Source organism: Ornithorhynchus anatinus, chromosome 11 (genome assembly GCF_004115215.2).
Source record: "Ornithorhynchus anatinus isolate Pmale09 chromosome 11, mOrnAna1.pri.v4, whole genome shotgun sequence".
Lineage (NCBI taxonomy): Eukaryota > Metazoa > Chordata > Mammalia > Monotremata > Ornithorhynchidae > Ornithorhynchus > Ornithorhynchus anatinus.
The window spans coordinates 13,533,296-13,556,930 of record NC_041738.1 but is presented as its reverse complement, the minus strand read 5'-3'; the positions used below and the strand labels follow the sequence as shown (position 1 = coordinate 13,556,930).

The window sequence follows — 23,635 nt, the reverse complement described above, 5'->3', positions numbered from 1 at the left end:
GCAGTGCGCCTCGGTATTTTCATCATATATTTATTACATAAATATATAGTAAAATAGACAAGCAACAATTACCATAAAAATATCTTTCTTTAAAATCCTGACCCAAAACACAAAGGGTGAAAAATCGCACATTACAGACATACTGATTGTCAACGTGGGCAGGGGGCTAGGGGCACCCCCTCCCCCCAGCGCCACACCCCACCCTGCCGGCTGCGCCTCCCCCTCTCTGCCCTTCCTCGCCCCCCCCCTCCCGCCCCCCAACAGGGCCGAAGGGAGATGCCCACCCACCTACCCCTCCTGGGCCCCCACAGCACCAGCTTGTCATACATTCAATCGCCCCTCCCCCCCCCCACCCCCTCACAGGCTGTGCCATCCTTGCCCCGTTGGCACCCCTCCCCGGCCTCATGTCTAGATGGGGCCTAGGCCCCACGCCTGAATCCTGCTGTCCCGGGCCCCCGTGCCCACCTTGCAGACCTGCCACCGGGGGAAGGGAAGGGAGGGGAGCGGGCAGAGAAGCGATGAGGTATGTGTTAGTGATGAGGGAATACTGAGGAGCCGGAGGAGGGGGTAGTGGTCATGGCTCAAGGGGGGTGGCTGGATCTCCCTGATCCGGGGGGGACGGGGGGATGGCAGCTCCTCACCCCCGAATACTGCAGGACCCCCCCCCCCCCCCCAATACTGGAGCTAGGCCCCCCTTCCCCAAACCCCATCATTAGCACCAATGCCCTCCACACCTGGGAGCCAGGTCCGCCCCAAGTTGCCTCATGCCCTGGGGCTCACCCTCTCCCAGGAGGTGGGGGGAGTGACAGTGTCCTAAACTGAGTCATTCCCGGGGTGGGGAGGGTGGGGGGCTCCCGTCCCACCCCCCCGCCCCCACCACACACACACACACCGGGCGCAGGGGCGGACGGCGGCGTCGGGACGCCGAGCGACAAGAGATGGTAGAGACGAGGAGCCGGCTGGGCCGCGGACGGACGGAGACGGACCTCGCCTGCTCGGACCGCCGCTGGGTCCCAGCCGGGCTGGGGGGAGGCCGCCGGTTGGGGCGGGAAGCCGATTGCTTAAGACATTTTTACCCAAATAGTGCAAGGGGGCGGGGGAGGGCCGTCGGGTTGTCCCTTTTTCCCCCGACCGCTCTGTGCAGGCGGGCGGCCCCCTCTCCCAGCCCAGCTGAGGGGCGGTGGGGTGGTTACACGTGGGCGCCGGAAAAGCATCCTCAGCCAAGGAGCCTCTCCCCCCGACCCGCCGGCTTCCCTCACCGAGAAGTGCCTCTGCCCCCTTAAACGCCCCTTCCCCCTCGGTGCCGGCCAGCGGGGGTCGGGGCGGGGCTCGGAGCGGGTTAGTTAAGTGCCCTGGGGATGGGGGAGCCGAGCCCACCCCTCGACGCACCCAGCGGTGATGTGTTTCAAACTAATACTGCGGGGGAGCGGGGCGTGACACCAGGGATCGGCAGAAGGCAGGCATGGATGGAGAAGGGGTGGGGCGCGGGGGTACCAGCCCCCCCTCCCCAACACGCACTCCAGGAAAGCCCAGAAAGTCCGGGCATCAGCTCGTCGGGGAGGGGGCCTGGCTGACGTCCAGTGTGAGAGGTAGATGGTGCTTGGACAGCGGCCACGCAGCGGGGGACGGGGGAGGAGAGGGCTGGGCTGCGTCCCCCCCCACACTTCGACTCATGACTCTGCTCGCCCACCCTGACCAAGGGGGGAGGGGGTTCTCTCTGTCGGGGGGGAGGGAGGGAGGGGCAGCTCTCAAAGTGCTCGAAAAGGGGGGGGGGGGTCCCTAGGCCTCCCCGCCGGCCATTCTCAATAAGTTAATAGCCTCTCTCCTCTTTTTCTCGTTTTCTCTTTTTTTTCTGTGAGTTTTTTTGTGTTTTTTCATCTTTTCTCAGCGGTTTCCCCTCCGCTCACTTCCCATTTCCAAAGTGCAGTAAGAGTCAAGCTTTAGCCTCCGGGGGAGGGGTCCCACGCTGCCTGGGCCGGGTTCCCCACCCCCGCCTCCCCCCCAACTCTGTGCCAACTCCAGGCTCCCTGGGTCCGGGTCGGCCAGAGCCCCCCGGCCCCCCGGCCCGGCCCCCCGCACCTCGAGCCCGCCCCGGGCTGGTGTTGGAGTTCGTGTGGCTTTCGGGGCCGGGCCGGGGGGCAGGGGGAGGGTGGGTGGGCGGGCGGTGTCCCGGTGCGGGGAGGGGGACGCGGGGGGACGGATGGAAGAGGCAGAACGGCGGAGGCGGAGGGAGAGGAGGAGGAGGCTGCGGTGGAGCCCCCCGCCCCCCCCCCCCCCGGCCCCAGCTCCTCGCCGGCCCCTCCTGGCCCGCCCCCTCCTCCGCCCACCCCCGCCCGGCCTTAGACTTCCTGGTCCTCGAAAACCTCGAGGAAAAGCGGGGGGAAGAGTTCGGTGGGGCACTCCACCTTCATGTGCAGGAAGCGGCTGGCGTGGCAGGCCCCGATCATGCGCAGATCTGTCACCTTCATGAGCAGCTTGGGCCAGAAGTGGGGAATGTTGTGTTTGCGGTAATTGATGTAGTGTTCGAAGGCCAGCAGGTAGGCCTCCTGGCACTTCTCGATCTTGTCCACGCACAGGAGGCCCGAGCGATCTGGGGGCGAGAGGGGGAGGCGGGTTCAGGCCAAGGAGGGCCCGGGTGGGGCGACGGGAGCCGGGGACGGGGAGAGTGGAGGGAATGGTCAGGTGGGTTAAGGCCCAGGGAAAGAGGGCACTGGGTCTAGCTTGGGGCTGTCTCTCTCCCGCCCCTCCCCAGTCGCCCGCCCACCGGTTCCCCCCGACCCCGGGCCGTGCCCGCCGTGCCCGCCTGCCATTCACCCCCTCCCGGGCTGCCCTTCCATCGCTTCCCTCCGTTCCAAGTCGGGCCCACCCAGTGGTCCCACCCCCACTCCGCCAGCCACCAGTTTCCCTGGTCCGGGGCCCTGCCCGCCTTCCGGCTGCCCCCTCCTGGGCCGTGCCCACCCGCCGGTCGCCCCCTCCCGAGCTGGGCCCGCCCACCGGTCGCCCCCCTTCCCCGGCTATGCCCACCTGCTGGTCACCCCCTTCTCGGGTCGTGACCCCTCACCGGTCGCCCCCCCTTCCAGGCTGTGCCCACTCACCCCCGCCGCAACACCCCGGTCCCCCGAGCACCTGAAGACATGAGGAGCACAGCCTGCAGCAGAGCCACCTCGGTGTCATCCAGATTGAAGGCAGATAGCGACTTGCCCAGATCAAAGATGGCATCGGACACCACGCCCAGACCCCCGTTCTTCAGCTGCTCCCGCTTGACGGCCATCTCCCCGCTCAGCGTGAGCGTCTCACTGTCCGGGTCGTAACGCACGGCCGCCCGCAGGGACATGATCTCCATGCAGCAACCCTTCAGCAGGATGATCTGGTCCTCGCAGGGCAGCTGAGGAGGGGCGGGGGAGGGCAGGGGGCATCAGTCACCCTCCGCCCCGGGCGCCCGCTCCGGCCCAGCTGGCCGAGGCGGGGCGGGGGGGCGGGCAGGGGGTGCCCGGGGTTGGGAGGGGTGGGGCCGGGGGTCCAAGAGGGATGCCGCCTCCTGGAGGAGGTTGGGTGAGCGGGGAGGAGACCGGCACGGAGGCAGAGGGGAACCACCGGGCCCCCTCCTCACCTCGGAGAACATGGGGAGTTTTTTGGCAAAATCCACTACACGGGTGATGGCGGGCGTGATGATCTTGGTGAACTCGCTGAAGGCCTCGAGGTCCACCTTGTCCCCATCTGGCATGGACGCTATGGGCGACTGTCCGATGTCCTCAGGCTGGAGGGGGCGAGAGAGGGCGGGAGTTTGGGGGCGGGGCGTGTCAGACCCCTCTGCTCCGGCCCAGTCCCCACACTGGGAATGCCCTCCCCCGACCCTTGGCCTGCCGTACTCCTCTGCTCATCCAAGTCTCCTGAGAGCCATCTACTCCCAGAAGTCTTCCCAGATTCACCCACCCCGCTGCACTGCCCACCCCAGCTCGCACATGCCTGCACACACAAGCACACAAACACACGTGTGCCTTCCCAAGGCACTTGTGTCTTTCGGTGGGTGGAGAGTGTTTCCGGGCCTGTGTGGATCTGGGGTTTTCACTTTGTCCCTCTCCCGGGAAAGAGACAAAGAGAGACAGAGACAGTGTGTGTGTGACAGAGAGAAAGAGTATGTCTCGTCTCCCCCAACAGATTGGCAGCCCCTTGAGGGCAGGGGACAATGCGCTCCGTCTCTCCCCAAGCCCGGGGCAGCCGAGGTCGACCGCCACTGGACGCCGGCTCTCCCTCTCCTCCAGAGGCCCAGACGAGGCTCCCGTGCCCGGCCCCCGGCCCCCACTCCCCTCACCAGGAACTTCCGCTTCTGTTTCCAGTGGCTGCCCTGGGCGTTGGTGCTGCGATGCGCCTCGGTCACCAGCTGGATCAGCTCCCACTCGCCGTCCGTGGGCTCCGGCCGCTGCTGCAGGGACTTGATCATCTCCTCCTTGCGCCGCCGCTCCCTGTTCTCCTCGATCAGCTTGCGCTTCGCCACCCGCTTGGAGTCGTCCAGGACCACTAGGGAGAGTCAGAAGGGAGGGAGGGGGACGAGGGGGTTGGGCCCCGGCCCCGGTTGGGCCCCGGCTGGACCGATGGGGCAAGGCGAGGACCTTCCCCTCTCCCGGCCAACGAGGAGCAACAGAAGTTCGTGGTTGGTCCCCTGCTTGGGGGTTTGACCCATCAGAGGGGGGCATCTCCCCACCAGCTGGGCACCGGAGGCTCTCCCTGGCACACCCAGGTGGCACAGGTTCAACTTCTCGCCCTCCCCGAGGCCAGGCGTGTAGACGTCCGCCGTCCCCCAGCGGCCGGTCCCGTCGACCCCGTCCGGGTCAGGTCGAGGGGCAGCGGGGCCCAGGGGGACGACGGGACCGGGGTGCGGGGTGAAGGGACGAAGATCGGCCAAGGAACCGACCCACCCGGCGGAACGGGCTCCCGGGAGGCCAACCGCCCCACCCCCGGCCCGCCCGGTGCCCTTACGGTCCATGGCCATGCCCACGCCAATGCATTTCTTGAAGCGGCACAGCTGACACTGGTTGCGGGTGATCTTGTCGATGACGCAGCAGCTGTCGTACTTGCAGGAGTAGGTAGGGTGCAAGTTTTTCTGGATTGTGCGGCGGAAAAAGCCCTGGGGTCGGGGGGCGGGATGGAGGGGCGGGAGGAGGGGGGTGGAGAATGAGACGGGTTGGAGGGGAGAGCTGGGATTGGGTCCAGGCCCTACACCCCAGCCCCAGGCAGACCTGGCCCCGGGGGAAAGAGGACAGCGGGGTGGATGGGGCAGACGAGCCGCCGAGGGTCAGGGCGGACCCCCCCAGCTGGCTGGGAATCGGGGGATTTTGAGGCTGTCTTCTGTCCCTGGCCGGGCAGGAGAGGTGCGTGAGGGGGGCGGGAGCCGGGAGGAGATAGCCAGGGAAGGGGGTAGAGGAGGCTCGGGGAGGGGACCCTGGGGGAGAAGGGGAGCGGGGGCGGAGGGAGATCCTGTACCTTGCAGCCCTCGCAGGTGATGCAGCGGTAATGATAACCGGTGGCTTTGTCCCCGCACACAACACACTGTTCATCTTTGTCCAGGTAACTAGGGATGTACCCTGGGAGGGGCGGGGCAGGGAATCCGCCTCAGCAGCAGCGGCAGGCTCGACCCTCCAGAGGTCATCCAGTCCCTCCCCCTGCCTCCAACCCGGGCAAGCCTTCCCCCCGGACCCCCCGACTTCGTACTGGGACGTCTCAACACCCAACACCTCTGGATTCTGGGAGTCCCAGCTCCAAACGGTGAAGCAGCGAACACTGCTAGGTCACAGCCTTCCTGCCGCCAACGGGGTTCTCCTGTGGGCCCACGCCCCCCGACTTCCGCTGCCCACCCCCGGGGCTCTCCGGCTACCGGCCACTTCTCCCTCTGATTTATAATCTACTTTACGCCCGTATCCTCCATTAGGTCGTAGGCTCTCGTGGGCAGGGATGGTGTCTCCTGCCTCCATCGGCCTCTCCCCCGGGCTCTGTACAGCCCGCTTCTCGCACCCAGAAGGGGCTCAATAAACAGAACCCACCGACTGACGTCCAAGGGGTGTTTCCCTGAACTGCCTGTCACATCCTAGGTGGCCCCCACCCCACCCCGCCTCTGACCCTAACCATGGGCTCCTAGCTGGGAGCCCCTCTCCCCAGCTCCACCTGGGTCCCACCGAGAGCAAGAAAGGCAGGGGTAGGAATGAGGGGTGAGGTGGGGAAGTTGTGAGGGACCCAGAAAGTCCCCGTCCCCCAAGATCCCTCTAGCCCGGGGTGGGAAGGAGGGAGAATAACAATAATAACTAGCATCTGTTCAACGCTTAGTATGTACCAGGCACTGTACTGAGCCCTGGGGAGAAGCACAGACATGAACACCGGCCACTTCTCAGGACCTGCCAGGGAACTGAGCCCCCTTTTCCCAGGAAGAGGAGGGAGAACGACCCCAAAGCCCTCCCCTTTCACATTCAACTGGCTTAGTGGCAAGAGCCACGGGCTTGGGAGTCAGAGGATGTGGGTTCTAATCCCGGCTCCGCCACTTGTCTGCTGTGTGACTTTGAGCAAGTCACTTCACTTCTCTGTGCCTCAGTTCCCTCATCTGTAAAATGGGGATGAAGACTGTGAGCCCCACGAGGGACAACCTGATCAACTTGTATCTACCCCAGCGCTTGGAACAATGCTTGGCACAGAGTAAACACTTAACAAATTCCATTATTATTATTAATAAACAGACCACGACTCTCCTCATCTTCATAACCTTGTTAGAATCGCATCTCTCCTACGAGGCCTTCCCTGACTAGGCCCTCATTTCCTTTACTCCCCCGCCCCCCTCCTGCGTCGCCCACATCTTTGGGCCTGTCCCCTTCGAGCACTTGCTCTTCACCTCACCCTCGGCCCCACTGTGCTCATGTACGTATCCGTAATTTATTTTAATGCCTGCCTCCCCCTCTAGACTGTCAACTCCTCGAGGGCAGGGCACGCGCCTGCCCGCTCCGCTGTACTGGTCCCTCCCCAGCGCCCGGTCCAGCGCTCCGCACGCAGTCGGCGCTCAATAAATACCTCCGACGGCCCGATCCTCACCTGACATGCTGCTCTTCAGGGAACATTGGCTGCTCTTTCGTTTCCGTTTCCCATCCGGCGACCTGCGGGGGTGGGGGCGGGGGGAGAGAGGGAGGCAGAGCTCATCAGAAGGGGCCCCCCCCACCCCGCCATCCCGCCCGGCGCTATCAGGGGGCCGCAGGGGAGAGATAAGGGGGCGGCCGGGACCCCGGGCCGGCCGGGACCCCGGGCCGGCCGGCCCCCGCCGCGTGTTCCGCCGGGAGACGGGCACCCACGGGAGGCAGGCGCCCGCCTGTTCTCGTGTGTGGAAACCGGTCCAGATCCCACCCGATTCCTCCCTGGGCGGATCCATCCTTAAATCCCAGGTGGGCAGCGGGTCCCCGAGGCCCTGTGGCCAGGAGCAGTCACACGATGGGCCACAAGGTGGCGCTGCAACCCACAAGGGGGCCGGGAACCTGGGTGGGGGGGGGATTGAGGGGGGTGGAAGATGGGGGGGTGGGAAGGGATGGGGGGGAGGGCGGTAGAGAAAGAGAAAGGAGTCGGGGACGACGACACCCAAATAGCCTGGATCCTAAAGCCACCACCATTCTGGGGTCACCAGGGTTCAGTTGAATGGGGGAGGGGGCGCGGGGGGAGGTAGGCATTGCCTTCTGCTCTCAGGGCCTCCAGACTCTACCCCTCCCTTAGGGCCCAGTCCCCCGTCCCCAGCCCAACTGGCTCCCCCAGGGCCCGGCCCGGAGCATCCCGGCCCCCCGGCATCCCGGCCCCATCTCCCCGGCAACAGCCACGCCGGTCCCTGGAGCCCCTTTCCCTGCAGTAGGCACAGCCTGTACCCAGCGCCCAGGCACCGTGCCAGCCGGGACAGGAGCGCCGCTCCGCCTGGGGCGGCCCGGCCCGGCCGGCTGGGGGTCGGGACCACCGTCTCCAAAACACAGACAGGCACGCACACGGGGGCGCGGTACTCACGGGTGTGTGCCCAGGCCTTGCTATGACGTACGTGTACTCACACACACCCGTCTCTGGGGACTAAGTTCTCCTGTTTTGGGGTACCCATCGTGTCTCTGACTCCTCCTGCTAGGGTCCCCCTCTGCCTCTCTCCATCTCTTACCCCACTCCAAGACAATTCCATCTTCTAGATCCCCAGCCGTGCTACCTCGCCCAACAGCCTCAGGCCCCTCCCTTAAGGTGGGGGAAGCCAGCAGGAGATACTGTGTGCCCACCACTTCAACCCACTCCCGGGCCCAGCGAAATGGAAGGGGGAGGCAATAAGAATACTAACAATTATGGTATTTGTTAAGCGCTTACTCTGCGCCAAGCACAGTTCTAAGCGCTGGGGTGGATACAAGGTCATCAGGTTGTCCAGCTTGGGGCTCTCAGTCTTCATCCCCATTTTACAGATGAGGTAGCTGAGGCACAGAGAAGTTAAGCGGCTTGTCCAAGGTCACACAGCAACAAGTGGCAGAGCCGGGATTAGAACCCACGTCCTCTGATTCCCCAGCCCGGGCTCTTGCCACTAAGCCACGCTGCTTCTCTGCGTGAACCCCATTCCGGCCTGGGCCCAGGGAAGCAGCCATATTGGGTGGGCAGCGGGTCTGCTTGTCCACGCCAGCACCCCCCACCCGCTCATTCTGCCACAAACCATTATCTGCCCAGACAAGTGGGTGGGCAGCACTATGGAGAGGAGATGGAGGGAAGGGGACCCCAACCGGCGCCACCCGCCCCCGGCTCCTTGTGACCCCTCACCTGTTCTCCTCTGGGTCCACCCCACAGTCCAGCGTGTTGGGCTTCTGTTCCATTCACCGTAATTCCATCCAGCACCCTCCCCACGTGCCAAGAGAATGAGGCGGGCACCGCGTTCTAGGCCCAGCCTCGGCCACCAGTCCCCCTCCCCCCCCGGCCCCCCACACCCGAGCTCTAGGGCGCGGCCCCCATGGTGCCCGGCCTCTAGTGCTCAGCGATCCACAGCATGCCCCGGGTCCCTCGCGCAGATGCCAGCGGGAGGGGCCGGGGGGGACCGGGTGGGTGGGGGGCGGCCGGCAGCGGAGCGGAGCGGTCCTCGGCCCCGGAAGCCTGGGGAAGGAAACGGAGAAGGAGAGATGAAACGCCGGGCACACAAGGGGGTAAGAGAAGGTGAGGGGGTCTCCTCTCTGGCCCACCCCTCCACCCCCATCCCCAGCAGGTGTCCCGGGGAGAGCCGGAGCCTTACAGAGGGGGCGGGGGCAGCTGGCATCCTGGGGTCACTGTCCCCCAGCTCTGAGCCCCCGGGCAGACCCTCCCGACCTCCCCTGTGGGAGCCTCCTGCTCCAGCTTGGACCCTGGGGAGGCCGAGGGAGGAGGCAGGGAGCTGGCACCAGGCTGGCCCATCTCTCTTGGCGCCACCAGCAATAAACAGAGTAGAGAGAAGAGGAAATGGGGGGAGGCGGGGCCCTGCACCCCCCTTAAGAGTCGTCTTCAGGGTCCCCCTCGGCCCCCACCCTTCCGAGTCCCCACGGTCTCCCCGGAGAGGCCTGAGTGCCCCTCCTCCATCCCCCAGGAAGCCCTTGGGGCAGGTGGGGCTGAGGCAGGGTGGACCGAGGCCCAGTGACTCAGGGGACAAGGGGGATTACTCAGGGCTAGGGACGGGGAAGGGCTCTGATCCCAGGGTGGGCACGACCTCCCCCCACCTCCCACCTCCCTCCCCCCACCTCCCACCTCCCTCCCCCAACCCTCCCTCTCCCCTCCCCAAGGAGGCCTGGAGCCCACGAGCCAAGAGGCCTGGTCAGGCAGCTGCTGGAATGACAGAGCAGGTGAGGGGGCAGGCACATGGGAACATAACCATTGGCTGCCAGGTGGTGCCCGATCGGAAGGGCCTACCCCTCCCGCCACCCCCGCCACCCCCCAAAACTGATAAAGAGCCCTGGCAGGGCTCTCCCTCACATGGGTGCATGTGTGTGCACACGTGTAACCAGAGAAACATGCACCCACACATTCGCCCGGAGGCATACACAAATGCCTAGCTCCACACGCGTTCACATACGCGTACATGCTCGCGCTCACCCACATACAACACACACACCCTTAGGCCAGGGGCTGGCCGTGGGTGTGGGGCAAGGAGAGGAGGAGCCGGGGGGGCGGGGGGACGGTCACATGGGCCCAGCCAGGGGCCGGGGCCCGGGCCAGGCGGTTGCTGTGGGCCAGGCGGGCGGACTCGGCGGGGAAAGTAGGTCAGGTTTGTGTTGGCTGCGGAGTGATTCCTGTTATAAATGTGTAATGGCGGCGGCAAGAGGCGGAGTGGGGGGTGGGGGTGCTCCCAGCCCCGCACTACTCGGGGGGAGCCTAAGAGGAAGGAACGAGGGAGGGGGGCCTGTGTCTCTGCATGTCTCTCTCTGCGTCTCTGCGGGGCCGATCCGGCATCTCTGCGGGTGTGTCAGGCTGGGCCACGCTGGTGGGCCGCCCCCCCCTTCCCCTCCAACCCATCACCGCGGGCTGCGGGGTGCCCCCCGCACCCCGGTTTCCCCAGGCCCCTTTCCCACCAGGCACGCTGCCACTCCTTGTTTACAGAAGCTGGAAAAACCCATTCGCCGGGGGCAGCTCCCGGGAGGGAACGGTGGTGGTGAAGGCAGGCCAGGAGGCGGAGGCGGCTCGTTTGGGCCCTCAATCAGAACGGTTTGGGGACCTGGGTGCTCTGGTCCCATAGGGGAGCCCCCAACCATCTGGTAATAATAATAATAATCCCGGTATTTGCTCACTGCTTGCCATATGCCAAGCACTAAGCGCTGGGGTGGGTACCAGCAAATCAGGTTGGACACAGTCCCTGGCCCACGTGGGGCTCACAGTCTCAGTCCCCGTTTTCCTGAGGCCCAGAGAAATGAAGTGACTTGCCCAAGGTCACACGGCAGTCACGTGGTGGAGCTGGGATTAGAACCCATGACCTTCTGCCTCTCAGGCCCGTGCCCTATCCGCTACGCCACGCTGCTTCTCTGGTCCACGCCGACTAAGGCCTTCACCCTCCCCCACCGTCCGAGCTGGCGCTATCTAGCAGCCAGCACCCCTGCCCTATCCCATCTACTCAGACTCCCACTGACAAATCCTCGACAGTGCCAACCACGGCACCCGGGACTAATAAAAATAATAATAATAATTCTGGTATTTGTTAAGCACTTACTATGTGCCAGGAACTGTACTAAGCGCTGGGGTGGATACAAGCAAATCGGGTTGGACACACTTGGGGCTCACAGTCTCGTTCCCCATTTTACAGATGAGGGAACTGAGGCACAGAGAAGTTGAGGGACTGGTCCAAGGTCCCACAGCAAACAAGTGGCGGAGGTGGAAATAGAACCCATGACTTTCTGACTCCCAGGCCCTTGCTCTCTCCACCACGCCATGCTGCTTCTCACTAGCCCACCCTGAGCCTCCTACCTGGAACTGGCTGGTCCTTGGGGTGTCTATCCTAGTCCCCTCTGTACCTGGAGGGGTTCAAGGGTCACAACTGTGGTATCTATTAAGCGCTCAGTATGTGCCAGGCACTGTTCTGAGTACCAGCGGAGACGCGGGATGATCGGGTTGGACACAGTTCCAGTCCCATACAGGGCTCCCAGTCTTAATCCCTACTTTACAGATGAGGGAAATGAGGCCCAGAGAAATGAAGTGAGTTACCCAAGGTCACAAGGCAGACAAGTGGCAGAGCCAGGATTAGAACCCAAGTCCTCCTGTCTCCCACTAGGCTCCCGGCTCCCCCACCTGTCACTTCACTGGTGCTCAGTTATCTCATCTGTAAAATGGGGATTAAGACTGTGAGGCCCACGTGGGACAACCTGATTACCTTGTATCTACCCCAGCGCTTAGCACATAGCAACCGGGGTGCTAAGGAGGTGTGCTTAGCCCCACAGGCCCCTCCTGCCTCCACCACCCACATTTCAGGACTGTACTAAGCGCTTAATACAGTGCTCTGCACATAGTAAGTGCTCAATAAATACTATTGAATGAATTTCAAGGGCTGGACCCACTCACTCTCCAACATCTCCCAGAAGCCCCAGGGCCAAGATTGTAAAACCGTCGTAGGCAGGGAATGTGACTGTTTCTTGTCATTATGTACCCTCCCAAGCGCTTAGTACAGTGGTCTGCATGCAGTAAGCGCTCAATAAATACAACTGAAGAATAATTACGTTATTTGTTAAGTGCTTACTACGTGCCAAGCCCTGTTCTAAGCACCAGGGTAGATATAAAGTAATCAGGTTGGCCACAGCCCCCGTCTCACAGTCTCAATCCTCATTTTCCAGATGAGGCAACTGAGGCCCGGAGAAGTGAAGCGACTCGCCCAAGGTCACACAGCAGATAAGTGGCGGCGCCGGGATTAGAACCCACAACCTCTGACTCCCGAGCCCGTGCTCTTGCCACTAGGCCATGCTGCTTCTCTGAATCAAAGGTTGGGAACGAAGCACTCCAGTGCCCAAGGCAGAGATGGCACTTCCCCCCGGCCAACGTCTCCTGGGGGGCGGGAGAAGGTCTGAAAGGGTCTGCGTGGGCTCACACCCCATGGCTGAAAGGGATGGGGGGGGTGGAATCTTACTTAATCCTCAAAGCTCCTTGCCAGCAAATCCCCTGTGGCGGGTGGCTAAGCTCTGGCAGGAGGAGGACCTCCAGCCCCCTTTCCTCCCCGTCTATCAGACCGACCGGGGTGGGGGGTCGGGGGGCCATCCCCAGGGGCCACAGGGGACATGGAAGCCAGAAGGCCCAGGGTCCCGGGGTAACCGCGGCCTCGTGTCTGCGATGTGCAGGGGACAATCTTCCTGTTGCGAAGGGAGCAGCTCTTGAGCGCCTCTGTTTCTGCAAGGCCAGGGGGCGGGACAGAGATGGGCACGAGCCGATGCGGCATCTGCAGGCGCCGTGCCAGCCTCCCGCTGCCAGCTGGCCCCCGGCCCCGCCCACCCATGCCTCGCACCCACCCCCTCCCCTCAGGGAGCCAGCCCTTGAGGTGCCCCTCCCCGCGGGCATGGGCCCGGGGGGGGGGGGGTAGCATTTCCATGCCCCTGAATAGGGCGGTGCCACCTGCCTTCCGGGCACCATCTCTCCCTCTTTGTCTCCATGTGCCCATCTTTCTGGGGGTGGGGGCAGGAGGGAGAGGGCCGGAGTAAACCCTCCCTCTCCCTCCGGTGCCCCTGAACTTTGCCCATGATCAGTCCAGGTGGGTGCCCCTAGCACCTGCTCACAACACCCCGCCCCCTCGCAGAGAAGACTCATGGGGGGGTGGACGGGGAAACAGAGAGAGAGAGAGAGAGGACCCCGGAGAGGCTTGCAGGAAGGTGGGGGCTTGCGAGAGGGGAGAGGGGCAGGGCAGGGGCGGGGAGGGTCGGGGGGTAGGACTAGCCCCTCTCCAATCCAGCCAGAGGAGGCAGGGGAAGGAGCCAGGTATGCAGGGACACCATCAGTCTGCCTGTCTGTTCCTCCTCCGCCCCAAGGCAGACAGGCAGACAGGCAGGCACCCACTCCCACACACCCCCACACGGGCAGACACACACACGCACAGGTAGACACACACATACACCTCCCCATCACCCGCACAGGTGCACCCCCGCCCCCCACCAGGACCTCCACATGGGCAGACACACACTCACAGAGGCAGACACTCACAGGTAGACACACACAAACATCTCCCTATCACCCACACTGGTGTATCCCCTCCACACACAAACACAAGGGCAGACACACACATACACCTCCCTACCACCCACAGATGCACCCTCCTCCCCCACCCTCACATACACACGGGCCGACACACACATACACTTCCCTACCACTTGCATAGGTGCACCCTCCCACACACAAACACGCACACATGCAAGCACTCCTCCCCCCAGCCCCCCTCCCAGGGTCTTCCCTCCCCCTCCCCGCGAGGAGGCCAGCCGGCAAGGGGAGGGAGTGGAGGGGAGTGTCCGCCCTGCCCTGCCCTACCCGGGCTGGGCAGGCCCCCGGGGTTGCTCTGCTCCGGGCCCGGCCCCGGCCCCGCCAGCCGCCAGCCAGGGGAGGGAGGGCATGACTCAGGGCCTCCCGGGGCGGGCGCCAGCTCGGCTCCGCATCCACCGCTCCGCCGATCCCGGGACTCCCGGGCCCGGCCCAACTCACTCTATGGACCGGACGGGACCGCACCGGACCCTAACCGGCCCGCTGCGGGCCCAAGCTTTCTGCCAACCAGGAGGCCACTCCAAATTCCCTCTGAGCCAGCCCGTTCAGCGGTTGGGGGGCAGAGACAGGTCCAGGTGCCCCGGGGATGGAAACTGCCCGGCTGCTGGCCCCCCTGCCCCCCACTCCCACCCCCAATCTCCCAGGAGTGAGCCGCCAGCGGTCACCGGGCCCTGGTCTCCTCCACGTCCTCGTCAGGGGCACGGGGGGTCGTGCCCTTCCCGCCTCGGCCCTGCCCGGCCTGCCCGGCCCTGCCCAGGGCTCCGGACGGGGGGCAGTGGGGAAAGAGGAGGGGGACCAGGTGGGGATTAAGCTAGGCCACCCCTACCCCCAGGGGCACCGGGGAGTAACGGGAGCCGAGAGCGGGGCTGGGCCCGGCGGTATGAATGTCAGAGGGGGCCGGATGGGCATCGGGCCCCGGCTGCAGTTGGCACCGCGGTGGCACGGGGCACGCGCCTCCGGCCCGGCGGCACCTCTCCCCGCAGGGGGAAGGGTGCGTGGGAGTCGGCCCAAAAAGCACGGGGGTGGGAGAGGCGGGGGTGGGGTGGGAGGGAAGGGAGGCTGGGTCAGGGCCAGACACCTCGAGGAAAGACAGAGACCTCAGAGCGAGTCCAGAGAGAGACAGCGAGGTGGACAGAACTGTCCAGAGACAGGCAGGGAGATTACAGAGACTTCCGGGCGGGGGGGACAGAGAGGGTGAGGGAGACACGGGTCTAGACCCAGACTGGAACATACCCAGACCCAAAGGGACCCGGAGATACATAATACAAATAACTACGGTATTCGTTAAGCGCTTACTAGGTGCTGAGCACTGTTCTAAACGCTGGGGGAGATAGAGGGTAATCAGATCATCCCACGTGGGGCTCACATTTTTTAATCCCCATTTTTACAGAGGAGGGAACTGAGACCCAGAAAAGTGAAGTGACTTGCCCAAGGTCACACAGCAGACAAGTGGCGGAGCGGGGATTAGAACCCACATCCTCTGACTCCCGAGCCCGGGCTCTCGCCACTGAGCCGTGCTGCTTCTTGGGCGTGAGGAGCCCAGATACACAGACACGTGGAGACACGCACACGCATCCCACGTGCACAGGCCCATGGCTCGGTGCACACATGACCCCTCCCCCCCACGGTGCGCGCATGCACACACACACACATATATACACACACACACATACACACACTCACACATACACACACAGAGGCACGCACAGCTGCCGGAGTCCCCACAGCCTCAGCAGGGTGGAAAGCGCGGGGGGGAGGGGGTGGTGGGGAGAAAGGGAAGGGGCTGCCAAAAAAGCCCCCCCCCAACCCCTCCCCACCACACAGCTGCAGTTCTCGGAGTCCATCCTTTCCCTCCCCCACGGCAGATAGGCTGGCACATCTGGATCCCTAGGGCGCTCGCTCTCTCCCCTTCCGGCCCACCCCTCCCCGGGAGGGGAAACTGAGGCCCCGCCAAACCAGGAAGGAGGAATGCAGGCTCCCGGGAGGAGGGACGACATTTAAAACCGGCAGCATGGAGGTGGGGGGTGGGGGGGTGGGAGGGGGCCGGTTCTAATCCTGCCATCTGGACGTCTGGGCTTCTGAGCCCCGTCCCCCCCCCCCGGCCCAAGCCTCCCTCCCCTCCCGGCACCCCCCCAACGACACTGAGAACTTGGGTCAGTTAGCCCTGGGGACTAGCAGAGACCCCCACCCAATTCAGAGACCTTCCCCCTCCCCCTTCCCATTCTCCAGACCCCAGCGCTGGGCAAATGAGGCTGGCATATGAAGCAGCAGATGAGACTGGCACAGCCTGGCACGGTGCCCCCCTCACTGAGCCCTTCGAATCTGCCAAAAGGTGCCGTCGGGGGAGGGGAGGGGGCCCTGTGCCTGAGAGAATCATTTTGAACGGGCCAGCCATTCGCCCTGTGAACCCCTCCCAATCAATGGTATTTACCGAGCGCTTACCGGGTCGGGACACTGTACTAAGTGCTCGCCCTGCATTAAGCACCATACCTCAGCTCTCTGAGAGTGGAGGGTCCAGGGGATGCCTGGTGGCAATGCCAAGGTGGTGGCGGGCACGACTCACCTGAAAGTGGCTTCTCAGAGTGGCCAGAGGGTGGAGAAGGGGAGGGGGGGAACCCAGGTAAAATTGGGGCCCATGGGCAGCCGGGGTGGGAGGGTCCCTCCTCCACTATCCCCAAACACCTCTGCGGTCCAGGCCGACCCTCGAGGGGTGAATTTACCCCCGCCCTCCCCTCTTCAACCCCCTTCCCCACCACCAGCCCCTCCCCCTCCAGTTATCATTCCCCACTCCCAGGCCTTGAGAGAGCCCGGCTGACGTTGATAACAGGTGGGGGGGTGGGGGGTGGACCGAGGGGCCGAGGGGAAGGGAGAGGGAACGACCCCCCCAAACTCCATCCGAGGGTGGCGAAGGCTGGTCCCCCCGCCCTCCCCGGCCGCGAGCTCATCGTTGGACGGAGAGGATGAATTTGGGAGGGAAGAGGGGGCAGCCAGCTGCCTGCCTACTCTTGGCAGTGCCCGGTCCATCTCTGCCCTCCCCCACCAGCCCGGCCCCTGGGGCGGTGCCAGAGCAGTGAACTCTGCCCCAGTTCCTGGTGTCGGGGGGAGAGGCTGGGAGGCCGGGGGTGGGTGGGTGGGGGACCCCGGGATAGAGACGACCGGGTCTCTCCGCTCTGCCCTCCCTATGGCTGGGCCCACGAGGGCTCCACCGGCACACGTGTGGAGAGGGTCCCCGCTCGGACACCCAACGTCCGCCTCCGCTCCGCCACAGATCTCCCCAACCCCCCGCCCCCCCCAACAAGTCCAAGTGGCGGCGGGGGGCGAGGGGGGAGGGCAGCCGTTTCCTCCAGAGGCAAAGTTGAAAAACCCGTTTGCTGCTTCTGGGGAGGGTCTGGGGGGTGGGGAGGGGCACTGGACCTTGCCCGGGATGGGTGGGGGGGAGTTAGGCCCCACCCCCAGTCCGCAGCTCCCTATTCTTGGAGCATCTGGGGCGCAGAAAGCTGGAAGCCCAGCCGCCCCCATCTCCCCAGGTCACAGAGATGGAGGCGAAGCCCCCCAACTTTCGCCCTGTCAGAGCTTGGCATCCCCCTCAACTTGGGGCACTGGAATCGGTCCTCGAAGACGCACACCTCCCTCTGCCCGACTCTCCTCCGGTCACGACCGGCCACCCTTAAGGGTGACCCCTGCCCTCCGCCACCCTAGGCCGGGCCCTAACAGGTGGACACAGAGCAGAGCCCTGGGTGCCCGCGGGTGTCCACGCCCCCACCCGGGGCCCTGATAAAGTCTGTTGGCACCCACTCACACTTGTGCCAGCCCTCACCCGTCTGTACACGTGGCTGGCGGGGGGTGGGGAGGCCCTGGAAGCTCCTTGGTCTTCCTGCTGTCCAGATAATAATAACAATAATTGCGGTACTTGTGAAGCGCTTACTGTGTGCCAGGCACCGTACTGAGCGTTGGGATGGACAGGAGCCAATCGGGTTCATTCACTCATTCGTTCGTTCAATCGTATTTATTGAGCGCGCTTTCTGTGCGCAGAGCACTGCACTAAGCACTTGGGAGAATACAACAATAAAGAGGGACAGTCCCTGACCACAACGAGCTTACAGTCTACCGAGAGGGGAGTCTGGGTCCCACAAGGGGCTCGCAGTCTCAATCCCCATTTTACAGATGAGGGAACTGAGGCCCAGAGAAGTGAAGTGACTTGCCCAAGGTCATACAGCAGGCGAGAGGCGTGTCATTCCCACTGGGCCCCACACCGTACCCCCTCCCCACCCCTACACCGTACCATCCCCCCACACTAGGCCCCCTCTAATGGGGGGCTGTGGGCGTACGGTGCAGCCCTCGAGGGCCGGAGGACCCCCTCCCCGTAAATCCCAGCTCTCAGCACCCCCCCCACCCCCGGGGCTGAGGCAGAGACAGACTCAACCCCCACAGCCCATCTCCTTCTCCCTCTCCGGGCTCCCAGCTCCCAGGGTCCCAGCTGCTGTCTCGGGGGAAGGAAATCCAGGATGTCCTGACTGCCGTCCCCCCTCCCCCTCCCCCCTATTCCTACCACCCCCCTCTCCCGCTACCTCCCACTGACCCCGGGGGTGGGGGAAGGAGGGGGGCCTAGTGCGGAGTGGGGGAGGGGGTGGAAACCATTAACAACTGGAGAAATATGAAGGGCATCACGGCCAGGCTCGGGCCCTGAGAAAACCAAGCAAACACACAAAACACACACACTCTTACGGAGACAGACACTAGGGTGTGCGTGCACACACATGTACACATATTCACTCATTGACCCAGAGACGCACATTCCCACAGAAAGGGGCACACCCGTGCACGGTGTAGACACTCACAGAGCATTATCCAAACATCCCCAACACGTATAATAATAGTATCTGTTGAGCGCTTACTAGGCGCCGGGCACTGTACCAAGCGCCGGGGAGGATACAAGCAAATCGGGTTGGACTCGGTCCCTGTCCCACGTGGGGCTCCCAGCCTCAATCCCCACTTTACAGATGAGGGGACTGAGGCCCAGAGGAGTGAAGTGACTGGCCCAAGGTCACTCAGCAGACCAGCGGCGGAGCCGGGACTAGAACCCATGACCTTCTGACTCCCAGGCCCGTGCTCTATCCACTCTGCGTACTCACGCGAGCACGCGCACGCACACACAGGCATACTCTAAAGATCTAGAGACAAAAAAACGGATACACATGCTTGCACAGGCCCACAGTGACAGAAACACACAGAGATTCAGGCACTGCCAACCAGAGGCAGTCATCTGCAGACACTCAGGTGCAGAAATACACACCCAGCGAGACACACGGCTACACCGAGCCACATGTGCGTTCAGAGGTGAACACCAGGAAACAACCAAATCAAGAGAGCGGCCGTCTCTACCTACACGGCCAGAGACACAGAGAGAGACAGGGATGTATTCACCAGAAATAGAAACAACGTAGTCACGCATGCACAGGGACAGGCAACGACAATGTCAGAGACAAACACAGGGACGGCGGAGTCGGAGAGCAACACGGACACACTCCAAGGCCTGCACCGTGGGGCAGGGACGCAGAGGCAGAGACACTGGCACGGAAACACGGATGCCGAGACATCCAGGGACGGCAGGGGCGAGGACCAGCAAGGAAACAAAGAGAGGCCCAGGGAGAGAGACTGGCATCCCTCCGAAGGCCTAGGCACACACACCTATGGACCCAGACGCACGCACAAACACACACTCGCAGACGTGCAGAGATACCCTCGGACACACCCTCGGAGGTAGACAGACAGACAGACACACACACACTCTCTCCCAAGAAATGCTTCCAAGTTTAGGCAGAGGCTTTGGGGGAGTGGAAGGGGAGGAGCTTCAGGAGGGGAAAGGGTCAGGGCTGCAGCGGTGGCCTGGCGGGGCGTGGAAAGGAGGGGAGGTAGGGGAAGTGGATGGGTCCCAGCCCAGGGCATTGCCCCCACTTCAAGTTTTGCTTGAAGTGGTACGACCCCCCCCTCCCCGAAAACCCGGGTCTCTGCGACCCCGGGACTGTCCGGGCCGGTCCCCGCCCCTCTCCCTCTGCTCTAGTTTCCCTGTGGGACTCTCCCTCCGGGGGGCGGGGGGGAAGGAGGTGGGTCCGTCTGGCTGTCCCTGTGTCCACCCCTCTCCGTCTTTCCGTCCTCGGGTGGGTGTGTCTCGGGGCAGGCGGCGATCTCCCCTCCGGCAGTGGCCTCTACCGCCTCCCCCATCGATCGATCGATCGATCGATCAGGGGTATCTACCGAGCGCTTCCTAGGTGCCCAGCACTGGACCAGGCCCCGGGGAGGGTACAATAGGAAGGGATTAGTAGGCGCGTTCTCTGTCCCTAACGAGTTAACGCGGGTCCCTCTGCGAGGGGGTGCGTGCCTGGCTCTGCCTCGGTCTCTGGCTGTCACATACACACACACACACACACACACACACACACACACACACTTTTCAGCCCCCTTCCCCCACCCCCGATCCCAGGCCAGGACGACTTCATCCCCCACTCTCCACCCCGCCCCCCAAGCAGCTTGGGGCTGGTGCCAGCCCCAGTGACTGGAGCCCCCTCCACACACACACACAGGCATACACATGCACACACACACACACACACTCCACACACACAGACATGCACACACACACACTCACACGCACGCTCCCATGGGCGTCTTCCTCCCCTGTGGCCTGGGAGGCCCCGCACCCCGACCCCGGCCTGGCTCCCGTGCCACCCCCGGGGGCCTACCGGGCGAGGGCAGGGGCGGAGAAGACCCCCGGGGTGCAAGGAAGGGGAGACACGTTGCACGGTCCGGTCCACCCCACCCCACCCCTCCCCACCGGCCCAAGGGCCGTCCTTCCCCACCCCCCCTCCACCCGCACTCCGGCCGGTCCGCACGCAATCGCGCCCCCCGCCCCAGCCCGGGGCGGGGGCCACCGGGGGACCCTGAGCCCGGCCGGGGGTGGGGGAGGTGCGGGAGCTCGGGGTGGGGGGGGGGTGAGGGGGGGGTCTTTCTGGCGCCGCCTCCCCTCCTCCCCGAAGACTCTTCCCTTGCAGCCGCGGCTTTGCAAACGGCTGTGTTGCAACCGGCAGGGCCTAGCAGCGTTAAACGGGGGGGAAGTGTGTGCGGGGGTGGGGGCGGTGGGCTTCCCGGCTCCGGGGCCCCGCGGAAACTCCGCTGCCCCCCACCCCGGCCACGCACACACCCGGACGGACACGGACCCACAGACGCAACAGCCCACCACCCCCCGCCCCGGAGCCGGATCTGGAGCCAGGGGGCCCTGAGGCCTGGCCTGGCTCCGCTCGGTAAACAAACCGAGCGGGGCGGGGGAGGGGGAGGGGGCGGCTGGGGCTGGACAGAGGCCCGCGGGAGGGAGGGCACCGGGCCCCGGGCCCCCGGGCCCCCGGGCCCCCGGGCCCCCGGGCCCCCAGGCCCAGAAGGGGGCACGGGCCCCAGGCGACCGACGCCCGTCCCCCTCCGGACGAGGACCTGTCCGGTCCTGCGGGCCCGGCGGGGCCTCCCCGGGCCGGGGGAGGGGAGGAGCAAGGGGGAAGGGGGCCGCCCCGGTGCCCCCCACCCCGGGCAGCACCGTCCGGCTGCTCTGCATGGTCATTGGCACAGCATCCCGCTGTCCGCCCCCTCCCCGCTGCGCTGTCCGGAGGCTCCCCCTTACCTCGGCTCGGGGGGGAGGGGGCGTCTCAGCGGCCCGTCCCGGGGCTGCCCATGAGGGGCCGGGGGCTGGGGCTGGACCGGCCCTCCTCCCTCCTCCTCCTCCTCCTCCCTCTCCGGCCGTGCCCGTCCGGCCGTGCGCGTGTGAGCCTGCGGGAGCGCGCGCGCCTGGGTGTGTGTGTGTGTGTGTGTGTGTGTCTGTGTGTGTCTGTGTGTGCGAGTGAGAGAGGGGGGCGAGCGTGGCGGCTCCTCGGGCAGAGGCGGCGGTCGCTGGTGGTGGTGGCTCCTCCTCCTCCTCCTCCCGCCGTCCTCCGGCCCTGCTCCTCCTCCTGCCCGTCCTCCGGTCCTGCTCCTCCTCCTCCTCCTCCTCCCGCCGCCCTCCGGTCCTGCTCCTCCTCCTGCTCCTCCTCCTCCTGCCGGTCCTCCCGTCCGCTCCTTCGTCCTGCTCCCGCCTCTCGGCTGCCCCCTGCAGGCCTCCCCCCCCCGCCCCCCCATGCCAACCGGACCCCCTCCTCACTGACCACCCCCCCACCACCCCCAGTTTACCCCCCCCAACCCATCTGCCCGCCCCTTCCCTCCACACACTCCCCACCCTCCCTCGTGGAGGGGGGAGGCAGAAGCCCAGATCCCGCCCAACACCCCCCCCCCACAAAAAAAAGGGCCCAGAGGGTAGGGTCCGGGCAGGGGGTGGGTGGGGGGAAGGACAGCCAAGCCCGGACAGTGCCGGGCACAGAGCTGGCCGGATCTTGGGAGAGGCCGGGCCTGGGATGGGGGGAGCGCGGGGTTGTGGGGGGTGGGCTGCCTAGGCATCTGAGACCCCCTGGGGGGGTGAAGGTGGGAGAAAACCCGGCCTGCCCCCCCTCCACACACACACACATGCTCCCGCGCGGACACACACCCGCCCCAGCGACGCCCGGGCCCCTTTCATCTTGGGATCTTGCAGGCCGGGCGGGCTCTAATTACCCCGGGCCCACCCCCCACCTCCAAGCCCCGCCGTCATTAGCCCCATTTTACCAGCGGGGGGGTGGTGGGGGTGGGGGTGTCTTCCCACGGCTCGAACGGGGTGGGGCCACCTGGGGCCTGGGGCGCTGCTGGTAGCTGAGGTGGTTCCCTGGAAAGCCTACCTACAGGGACTTTTGACCTCTGGCCTCCCCCTCGCTGCCCTGGGAATGGGGGGGGGGTGGGAGCTTTTGGGGAGCCCCCTCCGAGCAGCTGCTCCTTCCCTGCCTTCCTCCAGACCCATGGGAAGAAACAGGTCCTCCCTGTCCCCTACCCCACTAAGCCCAGCTCACCCCCCTCTAGCCGAGGTAAGCTCGTTGTGGGCAGGGAGCGTGCCTGTTTATTGTTGCATTGTACTCTCCCGAGCGCTTAGTACAGTGCTCTGCAACGCTCAGGAAGTATGATTGAATGCCTGTGCCTGAGCTGGAATGGAGGAGGGGGAACTTGGCACCTAATGGCCACCTGCTTGGATTCCCTGCCAGGGGAAGGGGAACCCCACGGCAGTGGAGACCCTTCAGGGTTCTGAGGTGGTCGACAGTAAGGGGACCACCCCCTTTCCCAAGCCTAAGGGACTCCAGAGGCTGCCACTGGAGGCCAGGCCCCTGAGGTCATGTGTTCATTCAACCCTTCATTTATTCATTTATTTACTTATGGAGGAGGAGTGCTCTTTCATGTATTGAGCACTTACTACGTGCAGAGCACTGGACGAAGCCCTCGGGAAAACACAATGTAACGATAAACTGACACATTCCCTGCCCACAACGAGCTCACAGTCTACAGGGGGAGGCAGACCTTAATGTAGGTAAATCAGTGGCAGATACGGACAAAAGTGCTGTGGGGCCGGGAGGGGAGATGAATAAAGGGAGCAAGTCAGGGCGACGAGGAAGGGAGTGGGAGAAGAGGAAAGGGGGGCTTAGTCAGGGAAGGCCTCTTGGAGGAGATGGGCCTTCAATAAGTCGGGGAGGAGCAGATGCAGTGTGCAGTGTATTCAATCGGTCGTATTTATTGAGCACTACAGAGCACTGTAGTAAGCACTTGGAAGAGTACAGTAAAACAATGAACAGACACATTCCCTGACCACAAGAAGCATGGGTGAATACAACACTAGAGAGTTGGTAGACGTGTTCCCGCCCCACGAGGAGTTTACAGTCTGGAGGTGCGTTGCTATGTATGACTCCCCCCTCCCCATCCTGCCACGAGGCCAGGACACGGTCCGGGAATGCGGTGGGGAAACTGGGGTGGAGGGCTCTGAGGTCTCAACCCC

General features: G+C 64.5%; 1 protein-coding gene across 2 annotated transcripts; it reads right to left on the bottom strand.

Moving 5' to 3' along the window:
* Window positions 1-14: 14 nt before the first annotated feature.
* THRA (thyroid hormone receptor alpha) lies at window positions 15-21,681 on the bottom strand. 2 transcript variants are annotated; one of them, XM_029075119.2, is made up of 9 exons: window positions 21,377-21,680; window positions 8,794-9,120; window positions 7,072-7,133; window positions 5,482-5,582; window positions 4,978-5,125; window positions 4,313-4,518; window positions 3,611-3,757; window positions 3,127-3,385; window positions 15-2,590 (listed from the first exon to the last, which is right to left on the bottom strand). In XM_029075119.2, the coding sequence occupies exons 2-9, from the start codon at window positions 8,844-8,846 to the stop codon at window positions 2,340-2,342; spliced, it is 1,227 nt and encodes a 408-aa protein (XP_028930952.1). In that variant the 5' UTR covers window positions 8,847-9,120; window positions 21,377-21,680; the 3' UTR covers window positions 15-2,339. The 2 variants fall into 2 exon arrangements, with proteins under 2 accessions (XP_028930952.1, XP_028930953.1); XM_029075120.2 differs by having other exon boundaries at window positions 2,313-2,590; window positions 4,978-5,101; window positions 21,377-21,681.
* Window positions 21,682-23,635: the final 1,954 nt, after the last annotated feature.

Bases quoted from the DNA above. Each gene is read 5' to 3' on its own strand.
- THRA (XM_029075119.2), bottom strand. From the start codon at position 8,846: ATGGAACAGAAGCCCAACACGCTGGACTGTGGGGTGGACCCAGAGGAG. The intron at 7,134-8,793 runs GTGAGGGGTCAC...CCACCCCCGCAG, and splicing joins GTGGACCCAGAGGAGAACAG to GTCGCCGGATGGGAAACGGA. The intron at 3,386-3,610 runs GTGAGGAGGGGG...GCCCCTCCTCAG, and splicing joins AACTCCCCATGTTCTCCGAG to CTGCCCTGCGAGGACCAGAT.